At 37.7% G+C, this 11,782-nt stretch overlaps 1 protein-coding gene across 1 annotated transcript; it reads right to left on the bottom strand.

Annotated features, from left to right (window-relative positions):
• Positions 1-23: 23 nt before the first annotated feature.
• On the bottom strand, positions 24-7,597 carry LOC121388604 (G-protein coupled receptor 157-like). Its single transcript, XM_041520015.1, has 4 exons — positions 7,171-7,597; positions 5,088-5,287; positions 3,638-3,829; positions 24-1,602 (listed from the first exon to the last, which is right to left on the bottom strand). Exons 1-4 carry the CDS (start codon positions 7,595-7,597, stop codon positions 1,432-1,434), a joined length of 990 nt encoding a protein of 329 aa, XP_041375949.1. The 3' UTR covers positions 24-1,431.
• Between the last annotated feature and the right edge of the window lie 4,185 nt (positions 7,598-11,782).

Here is an 11,782-nt window from a genome sequence, read left to right as displayed (position 1 = left end):
TATATATATATATATATATATATATATATATATATATATATATATATATATATATATATAAAGACTCTATCAAACATAAAAACTAAAGATCAATTTGTTTTAACCATACAGAAATAAAATAATATATAGAATCAACATATACCCAGAAATATCCTTGTGAATTTTGGCAACTTCCCTGACCGGCTTTTCTACTAATAAAATGTTTACATTGTGTTTACATAATTACAACAATAGCAGTGTAATTTTTGTAATATCATAATTCACGTTTTTTGTTTTTGTTTTTGTTGTTGTTTTTTTGTTGTTGTTTGTTTTGTTGTTTGTTTTGTGTTATTTATTTTTTTATTATTATTATTATTTTAAAAAATTTGGGCGTAGGGGTAATATGAACATACAGTAAGGTGACTCCGTGTCTCTGTATTTTATTTTATACAGTATCTGTTGACTTTTTGAAAAGAAAGAAAAACATTTATCTTATTTACATTACAAGGTGAAAACTTATAATATTGGATTTGTCAACATTAATATAATCCAACATGAAATTTATCAGTGTATCCTGATTTTCTTATAAGCAATAATACAGGCACTTGACACAGATTAATATACAAAAATAAAATTGTTGTATATTGGTCAATCAATTTGATATATTTCCAGATTGGTATACTTAGTAAATTTGGTGTAAATTGGCAAATATTATTAATAAATATTTTCACAATATTCATGTCAATCTTATAGCTATTTAACGTGTATGTATTTGTGAAAACAAATTCAACTTCTACTATATCTTTAATGTAAACAAAAATAATAAGCAAAATATTTAAGAAATATATCAAAGTTATAAATGTCCAGCAAGTTTATTTATGTATACTAATCTGTGACAAGTGCCTGTGATTCATTGGATAACATATTAACGTGCCTATATCCAATTAAGGTTCAAGCACGTCTTTCCCGGGCAAAATCTCTGACGTAGCTAGTGAATGGGTCCGGGACAGAAGGTGGGGGTGGGAGTTAATTGGAAATGGACACAATTTTGGAATAGCAATTAGTGAAAAAGAGGATCGGACTATTTAATAATATAGAATAAAAAATCAATTTGACATAAAATTTTGAACGAAGGTCTAAAAGTCCGATCTATATGTCCACGTGTGTGACCTCGTTAAGGCCGTTAAGGTGCACAGCTTGTAGGGACGAGATGGGTTGCATCCCGTCAAGAAAACACCTAGAGTGACGGCCATTAGACGTGGAAGGTGTAGTGTCTGTGAGTAATGTGTGCATTAAACACAAACCTTAGAAAAAACAATGACATACAGAATTTTGCAATTACTTGAACTTAGGAAATATAAGGTATCAAGGGTTATGAAGAGGCTACAACATCAAATCCCTCCCAAACCTGTCTCATAGCCGGTTCCAAAATCCAAATAACTATGTAGATAGTCAAATAACATCCACGGAGGACGGTTTTATAGAATGTGACGTCACTTCCGTGATCTGTCCGGACCTACGTTTGACGCAGCAGCAGCTGTTGACAAGACGTCGTCTGATGGCTGTTGTGAAAAAACAGTAGATGACGCAGTTGGCAATCCCCTGCGCGCTGTCTCCGACACACTGTCAATGAGAGGGGAGTTTTAATAGTAAGGATTATTTTAAAATCTACAACATCAATGCATGGAGTCTAGAGAACTGGAAATAGATTGAGGGTTATGGCATTCAAGGACCAGGCTACAGATTTTCGAAGATATTTTAGTATATAGTAAAACCGTCGTAGGCTATTGCGACGGTTTTACGACAGTTTTACGATATCGAAGCACTAAAATAGCTTCAAAAATATGTAGCCAGCGTCTAGACACAAGCCTATAACAACGTCTGAGACTTCAACATCATGACAATCCATGCGTGTGTTGTCATTAGATATTCGAGTCTAGACTAAAAGTGCTTTAATAATATGCTCTAAAGGCTTTCAAAACGTTTTCTAGTAAGACATTCAGAGTCTATTTCCTGATCCGATGCACAATTAATTAAATTTGATCGTCCTGTTGAGTGGTAGCCCACCAATAGACAATACCGGGGCTTAAATACGGCAAATACCACCTTAGAGACGATAAAATGTTATCTGAAATTAGGCTCAGAGCTTAAATTAAGATGTTGACACAAAACATTATACTATAATAAAGACAAAAGGTGCATACAAATTATTGTTCCATGATAAGCTTAGTCACAAGCAAAATATGTTTCAATATTAGAGGAGGTGGCAGTTATTTAAGTAATTCGAATTTTAGTTGAGGAGGGGCAATGCATGCATGCATTCTTGTCACCTCGGTGAGAAGAGGGGGAAGGAAAGGAAATGTTTTATTTAACGATGCACTCAACACATTTTATTTACGGTTATATGATGTCGGACATATGGTTATGGACTACACAGATATTGAGATAGGAAACCCGCTATCGCCACTTCATGGGCTACTCTTTCCGATTAACAGCAAGGAATTTTTTATATGCACCATCCGACAGAAAGGATAGCACATACCACGGCCTTTGTTACACCAGTTGTGGAGCACTAGCTGGAACGAGAAATAGCCCAATGGGACCACTGACGGGGATCGATCCTAGACCAACCGCGCATCAAGCGGACGCTTTACCATTGGGCTACGGAGAAGAAGGGAATGCTTCCGATGCCTATTAATATAAACATTCGTCTAGGACTATTTTACAGAGACTGTCCTGTGTTTGTTGTGATTGTTAACATGCTGTCGACTATAAGTACTATAATTAAATGTTAAGTAAATTCTTCTGTATAGCATATATCAGTGGCTGTATGTTAAGTGTGTTTCTGATCGTCCTGGGCCCGTGCTTATAAAACTTTTAGAGTCTAGACTCAGTCTCTAATGACGTCACACGCACACAATTTGTATGGCGTTGTCATGACATTACTGTCTCAGACTCTATTAGAGTCTCGAGTCTGGACTCTAAAAGCTTTATAAGCACCAGGCCAGGTGTTTGTACTAGCTCTTTATTTCCTAATATGCACCTTTTCGTACGTACAACATTACTGGGAGTGGAAATCCAGTTTGGGTTACTTACACACATTAGGATGATCAGAAACACATTGAATGTACAGACATTGATATAGTAAATAAGAATTGGTATTCAGTATATAATTGTAGTCTGTATAAAATGTTACAATCACAAACATCATACAATGGCAGCCTATTCAGGACAGTCCCTTTGTGGATTCATGACGCTTAAATTAGCTAAGGATTCTTAACGAAGCGAAACCAGCAATATTGCAATGATTGACCACGACCGGCGCGGATCCTGCATTTATTGCAGGGGGGGGGGGGGGGGGGGGGGGGGGGGGGGGGGGTCTACATGCAACTACTTGCATATAAGTGGATTTGTTTTTTTAATGTTTTATTTTATTTTATTCTTTATTTTTTTGTCGTGAACATGGGGAGGGGGAGTTCGAGTGGGGATGGCGTGTCGTTTTGAGTTAACGAGTGGGTACACTTGTGAAGGAAGCAACCTACAAGCTACAAGTGTTGTAATGATGGGTGATGTGGAAATATAGAGTATTTGGCGCCAGGTTTTAAAGGGTTTATTTTACCAACGATGCCCAAAGCTGATATCTGAAGGGGTGACTCGCCTGTAGAGGAACGATCCAGGACGCCTGAGGCGACTTGGCGTACTCGTGGTCGACGACGCCGATGATGAACCTCAGCGTGCCCCACACCCGCAGCAGGATGAAGACGAGCGGTACGAACGTCAGCTTCCGGTTCGCCTCCTTCACGCCAGCGTGTCGCAGTCGGTGAGGGTTGACGGCCAACGTGTGCGTTGACTGGAAGATAAACATGGGGGATCCAGAATAAAGCAAAAACTGCCCACACAATAGGTCTAATCTAAATCTAGTATTCTGAAAAAAAAGTGTTTTACTTATTAAGTTCATCTGTAAAGCACCCTCCCCTTCCACACTCTACCCCCACCCCATCTCCCCCACCTCCCAAAAAAGTTCATCTGTATACTTTAAAAAATATCTTAGGTACAAAAGAGTACCTTTCTCTTTCGTTTTATTGGGATGTACGCCAGTGGTAAAGCGTTCGCTTGATGCGCGGTCTGTCTTAGGATCGATCCCCGTCGGTGGGCCCATAGGGCTATTTCTCGTTCCAGCCAGTGCTCCACAACTTGTGTAACAAAGGCCGTGGTATGCACTATCCTGGGATGGTGCATATAAAAGATCCCTTGCTGCTAATCGAAAAGAGTAGCCCATGAAGTGGCGACAGCGGGTTTCCTCTCTCAAAATCTGTGTGGTCCTTAACCATATGTCTGACGCCATATAACCGTAAATAAAATGAGTTGAGTGCGTCGTTAAATAAAACATCTTTCTTTTTTTTTCTTTTTTTTTTATCTCTCTCATTCTCTCTCTCTCTCTCTCTCTCTCTCTCTCTCTCTCTCTCTCTCTCTCTCTCTCTCTCGTTATGTGTGTGTGTCTCACTCACTCTCTGTCTCTCTCTCTGTCTCTCTCTCTCTCTCTGTCTGTCTGTCTGTCTGTCTGTCTCTCTCTCTCTCTCTCTCTCTCTCTCTCTCTCTCTCTCTCTCTCTCTCTCACACACACACACACCACACACACACACACACACACACACACACACACACACTAACTCACTGTCCTAAATAGACAGACCAGAGAGCTGAGGCCTATAGTGTGCTTCAATTTCAAATAGAAACAAGCATTATGAGAGTACTGCTAAAGCAATACATGTCCCCTACCGAGCCCAACAATTTTCAAGGGCATACCTCTGTGAAAAGTTCGTAAATCACCATGAACGTTAAACATGATCTGTAATAGTACACGATAAAGCTATATACAAAATTTGAGCTCAGTATCTCAATGCATTAAAAAAAAAAAATCCGGAAAAGTATATGTGGGACAAACGAACGGACAGACACAGACGGACGGACAGACAGAAGGACGGATATGAAAGCTATAGTCCCCTCCGGTTGGACCGGCAGGGGACTAATAAGCACAGAAATCTAGCTATAAGCTATAAGATGAGAAACAGGCAAAGTCAAGGTAATTTCAACAAATAAAGACTTACGTTTTTAAAGAGATAAATCTTCACGACGGTGTATATGACGACGGTGATGACGTAGGAAGCGAGTTCCCAGCCCTTCCCCGTGACGAACTGCCAGACGAGAGCGTGCGACACGCGTGGGTCGACCCAGCACCAACTGTCCTGATTCAGGTCAGAGTCGTATCCCAGCACATCCAGCGACAGAGACACGGTCACAATCAAACCTACCGGGCAACAAAACAAAGCCTGGTCTGGTGCTTATAAAACTAAAGCTTTTAGAGTCTGGGGCCTAATTCACTAAACTCTCGCAACTTTGCGATCTCGCAGTGCAATGCTAAAAGACTTACAAAGAGGATGCTTTGTTGTCTAGCAGAGTCTAAGAGAGCTTTGTGAATTAGGCTCCTGGCTCCGTATTCATAAACATACTTAAGTCAATGTATGATACCTAAATAAAGTACACAGATAAGTATCATACATTCACTTAAGTACGTTTATGAATACGGAGCCTGGACTCGAGATTCTAATCGAGTCTAAGACTTTAAAGGCGCAAACCCTAGTTTTAGCCCGTGAATATGGACACTAAGTTTAGTTAATATACAAACCTGCGACACATTTGGATAAAGTTACATTAGAGAGAAACAAGAGTGTGTAACATTGGAATGGTGAAGCATCCTTTAAAAACCCAGACTAGAACTCGATTCCATAACCGTTTCTTCTCAGACGCATGTGCGTTTTTAAAAATACGAAACATGCATTGTGTCATATTAAAAACACCAGGATGACCAGAAACACTTCGTATGTACGAAAATGGATAATCTAAACAACAAAATTTTGGTAATGACTGATTTCAGTTATCAAAAAACGGCTCTAATAGTAAAACATATGTTTACAGTCTTTAAAAACTAGGGTCTGTCACTTTAACCTGATGCAAACACCATACAAATTGTATGCCTGTGATGTCATTAGAGATTTGAGTCTAGACACTAACGTTTTAAAAGCACAGATCCAGGGCCCATGCTTATAAAACTTTAAGAGTCCAGATTCAATCTCTAATGACGTCACACGCATACAATTTTATAACGTTGTCATTACATTAACGCCTCAGATTCTATTAAAGTCTTGAGTCTAGACTCTAAAAAGTTTTAAAAGCTCTTAAAGTCTAGACTCAAAAGTAATACAGTCTGATACTTTAACGCCATGGCAACGCCATACAAATTACAAGAGTGTGACGTCATTAAAGATTTGATTCTAGACTCTAAAGTTTTATAACTTTAACTTCAAACTGTTTTTGCATGTATACATACTTCCAGGCTTCAGGCATGTCAACCCTGGCCCCTAAGTTTTATAAATACGGGCCAAGGTTTATATACTGATGGTAAAATAGTAACAGCTGATATTGACTACAAATAAAAACCGTATCTATAGTATCAGAAAGTTATACGTATTACTGGCAGTCAAATTGACGTTCAATCCCACATTTCATATGTGTGGTTTATGCATGCATAACTACTCTAGTGGTTCACTAAACGTAGTCTCAAATATCACGTATTCCATTATTTCTTTCCATCAGTATACATTTTAAAATATGAAATTCCTTTGCTTTCCTTTATCTTCTTTACAAGTGTTTAACGAAACTAACAGCGCATAGCTTAACAAAGAAACATAATTTAGTCACAAAAGCACCAACTTAGAAGAACCTAGAAGATACCTTGGTGATATGATATTCTATAGCTCTAAAAAACCCACCCCAAAAACAACAACAACAAAAACCCCTCTCCCCAAAAAACAAACAAACCCAAAACCACGTTCTAGATTACTAATGCACCACACTTTCAGTCACCAATGCGCCAAACACGAAAACACTTGAAGGTAATAAAGTAATTTTATAACTAATGCATCGACCTAGAACAAAACAGCAGATTAATGCCATGAATGTTTAGAGCCGAATTTACAAAGCCTTTTCATGTCTTACACGCGTGTAACTACATACATTTACAATGCTTAAAATCCAGCGTTAAAAAAAAACCCATTAAAAACCCTCCAAAAAATAAACAACGACAACAACACAGGCTTCATAAATTCGGCCCTTGGTCTTTAAAGCACAAACCTGGAAGAACCCAGCAAACAAGATGATAGAACTTTCCATAGCTCTCAAAGACTCTGGCCTTGGACAGGACGATGCTCAGCAGAAGTCCAAAAGCGATGACGACCATCCACAGAAAGGAGGCAATGCTGGAGAAAATGGTGAGAGCGCTCTGGAACTTACAGTAGATCATGCTCCTCCTGATGACAGAGGAGTCGGCCCAGACGAACCACACCACGCCCAGCAGGTTGCCCAGCGCCGTCAGGAAGTCGGCCACGGAAAGAAAGGCCAGCAGCTGGCGTCCAAAGATGCGGCAGTCTTTGTACGCGATATATGTGGCGACTATGATGCTGGATCCAGCCATGGACAAAATCGCCGTCAGGCCTGTAATTGCGGCGTAGATGATGTCCGTTTGGTTTGGCTTCATGGAAGGATGATCTGTGGTGTTCATTTGAAAAGCTGAACAAGGTCTAGTGTGTTCAGATATTAATAATGGATGTTTTATTTAGTTGTTAGATGTCTGTTAGGCCTAATCTTGGTTGTTGTTGTTTTTTTTTTTGTTTTTTTTTTCAATTCCAAAACACCAAATCTAAATGAATATTAATCCAAAAAGAAAATACAACCTGGACGTCATCCATACAACCATTTTATGGCTTTTGTTTTACTTTACTGGCCAACCTTTTACCAAACACGTTTGTGAGATTTTAATTTAGTGCAGTAACCAAGCAGGTTTAGCTATGGATTCCGTATTGATTTCCACTTACAAACAACAGCAAGTTTTCCAAACTAACCAAAGGGTATTCTTCAGAATGCTTTAGTTGGTTTGCAGACTCTTTACAGAGCTCTTAGCAAAAACAAAAGTCCAATATCACTCTTTGTAGTTGAACCCAGTCTTAATATAGGCATCAAGATTAAATATGTGTGCACGACAACGTGGAAGTTAATACAAGTTTCTTGTTGAACGTGGATTTTGATTAATTTCCTGACGCACTGATAAGACAATTAGGTTATACATGACAGAACAGAACAGAATAGAACAGATCTTTATTTCGTTCAAGGCCACCAACTGGAAGCATCAGAGGATTGTATACATACAACAAATAAATATATTTACACATACGTCAAGATTGCAAGAGTCATATCTCTATAGTATATGAACATAAATAGATACAAAATTTTGAAAATCAATAACAAAATCGAGCAAAATGAAATGGGTCTCTTGTCGTTTGTTTGAGGAGTTATATGAGGTACATTTGGTCACTGAGACATTTAAACTAGTGTTTGAAACGAAACCTCATGATTCCGCCACATTATGACATAGACGTAAGTTTTCCATTAACAGAAAGTTCTGAATATGTATATACCGAGCACTACGTTCTTGATCTTTAATTTGAGAAAAAAAAAACTGAAATGAAAAAATAGTATAGAAGATTTTTTTTACACGTGAGTGTAGCATCAAACTTAAGCTTTCAAAAAGTATTAATTCAAATTTGTATTCAATATATAACATTTTTTAACTAACACTTTTTTCAAATGTGTAATTGTTTGGTTTCACAAGGTTTATTTGTTGTTATTGTTGTTTTTGTTTGTTTTGTTGGGGTTTGTTCTTTTTGTTGTTTAACATACAACCAAATACAAATTTTAAAATGAATGAATGAATGAATGAATGTTTAACGACACCCCAGCACGAAAAATACATCAAATATCACAGATAGACACTGGCTTTTACTCACAATTGCAATTGTATCTTGAAGAAAACAGTGGGATTTATGCTGTATTGGCCATTCACAAAGAGAATGTTACACCCCTGCACCACGGTGAGGTTACAGCACGCGCAGGGGACAAATTTTAAAAGTCATATGTATATTGAATACAAATTTGAATTAATAGGGCCTACATTTTAAGTTAGGAAAAAAAAGTTTTGTTTAGTTTTTTTGTTGAAAACTTCACCATATACAGAGTAATTTTGAAAACCTCCACTGACAATAATAATCTTAATTCGAAGAAATTATTAAGTTTTACAACAGCATTGCCTTTAAAGGGACGTTCCTGAGTTTGCTGCACTTCTTAAGATGTTACTGACTAACAGAAACGTTTTAACGATTGTAATTACTTATCAAATATATTTTTTTACATAAAATATTAGTGGCTGTATATTAAACGTGTTTCTGATCGTTCTAATATTTGTACTAGGTTACATTTCATCTTATTTCCTAAAATATTATTTTTTCGTACGTACGAAATTATTTGAAACAAAATCCAGTTTGGGCTTCTTACAAATATTAAGACGACCAGAAACGCATTGAATATACAGACACTAATATTCTCAACAAGAAAATGTATTTAATATGTAAGTTTAATCGTAGAAATATTTTATTATTCGGAAACATCTTACAATGCAGCAAACTCAGGAAAGTCCCTTTAAAGAACACCTGTGATAAATATACGAAACTCGATAAAACCAGCTATTCAGAATTCATCGTTGATATGTTTGACTAGTTTTATATCGACTGGGGTGATACGTGTCCGATTCCGTTAAACGTTTCCTCTAATTAAATTAGGAAAGGGATAATGGAGTTCGGTATAGATAACAAATCGACGTGGATGTGACAATTGGAGAGATTAATTCCAATGGCCGGAGATTTGTAATGACATGACTGGCCAGGCTCCGCTAAGCGGCTTTTCGCCTGCCTTGAGCGCGTGTGCATTCGCCGATATAAACTCCGTTAATTCCTGTTACTTTAATTTCGCCCATTGGTACCACTCAATCCATCAGGAACGCTTTACAAGGGAAATTACGCGTCTTGCTTTTGGCGAGTTTACAAATACAATGGCGGAGAAACACGCCACATATGGTCGGCTAATACACGTGGCGCGTTCAAATCAAACATTAAGATTCTGAGGTCTCCCCCGGTCAACCCGTTGTGTGCGTTTTCCTTTCAGTTGAAAGGTCTGGGAAAACAAAATGATTCCTTTCGGATATTGCAATCGTGCCGCCGATCGCTAGTCGCGAGCGACTCCGCGTGCTCTGTACGGAAGTTATCGATCGTGTCCCGATCGTCTTTCAGCAGGACATATTCCCGACACGACAGAGTAAATACCCTGGGCGTGAATATGAAAGTTTCCATTTCTCACGGACAGTTTCTAATTTGTTCCAAAAATAATTTGTCCTTGTTAGAGACACCTAGATAGGCCTTGAAAAAGAGTCGTCTATGGATTTTTGCGCCATCCTTTCTCGCGATTCCATCACGTTGATATCTCCGGTATTTCCCCAAAGAACGCTATAGCCAGTTGTTGTTTGACTCACCTGAAAGACCCATCTGTCTGTCTCTCTGTCGGTCTGTCTGTCTGTCTGTCAGGGAAGAAAGGAAGGTAAGATGTGTTTGTAATTCAAAGGTTTGTTTGTAAATTAATGTAAAACATATGTTTTGTTATACACAGCATGAAAAGGTTTTGGGTACCCCCCTCCCTCCCAATTTGATTTTTTTTAAACTTGCTTTTTTTTCAAATTTGCTACACCCACTCCTAACATCTATTTGGCTACGTTATCAATATTTCTAGACTACAATCTGGTGTTTAAGTTCTGAATAAAATATGAATGGCAAAACTATTAGTGGATTCACGAACATATCTGCTCAAGGCAGAGTCCAAAAGATGTTTTAATAAGATCGTGAATCACGAGTTACAGAAAGAGACCAGTCACAGCGTATAATCCAAGTCTTGGACAAATGTCAATGAATTCAAATGTAGAAACAAAAGTTTGTAGTGGACCTATTCATTTTAAGACAACAAAATGACACGGTGGAAATTAAAGTAACAAAATAGTAATCTAAGATTTTGGTTTCTTTTGGGTGTTCCAATTCCAAGAATTAAGACTCGCCACAGTGTATTGTCTTGTATTTACGGTTTTCGATTCAAAATGTATGTATGCATATAATAATATCTATATGTTTCCTTACAAATCGACTAGCCAACCAAGTGATAAAACAACGATAATCTTCTTTTGTACACATCAGGTTTCTTTTTGTTCATGTTTTCGGTAAAATGATCATTAATTCGTTGGGCGTTACATAATGGCATTTTGAGTTCTCTTGCGAGACTTCACACTCGCAAATCTGTCTTCAAGGTTCACAAGTGTTGCGCGACAACAAAGATTAAAAGACCCACTTAAACCTCATAATATGGCGCTTTACATAGGCGAGAATTGGTTGGGATGAAAGATTTGTTATAGAGAGGAGACAAGGGATAAATTTTCATATACATGTGCATGTACATACAAAATCCATTCGATGCCTTTCAAATACACGAACTGCCTTCTGAAAGGACATGTCATCGTATGCAAATGGATGAAAAGTGATAATGCTAGGTGCAAGGGAAAAGTCCAGCATATGATCCACCCACCCAAAAAAACTAAACAATCTAGTTTACGAATAGAATCAGATTTTTTTTAAAAGAAGGAGGGGTTATCGTGATGTAAGTCTGGAATAAATTGATCCCTTTGTATGCTACTATTAAAATAAAGGTATATTAACCCAAAATATTTGTTTAAAAACACACATATTATGTTAAAATGTGTCACCACTATAGTTCAGAGACAACTGTCATAGAAATACAATATCGTTTTAATTCAATGACT

This window comes from Gigantopelta aegis, chromosome 2 (assembly GCF_016097555.1).
Source record: "Gigantopelta aegis isolate Gae_Host chromosome 2, Gae_host_genome, whole genome shotgun sequence".
NCBI classification, from domain to species: Eukaryota; Metazoa; Mollusca; class Gastropoda; order Neomphalida; family Peltospiridae; genus Gigantopelta; species Gigantopelta aegis.
This window is presented reverse-complemented; position numbering and strand designations above follow the sequence as displayed.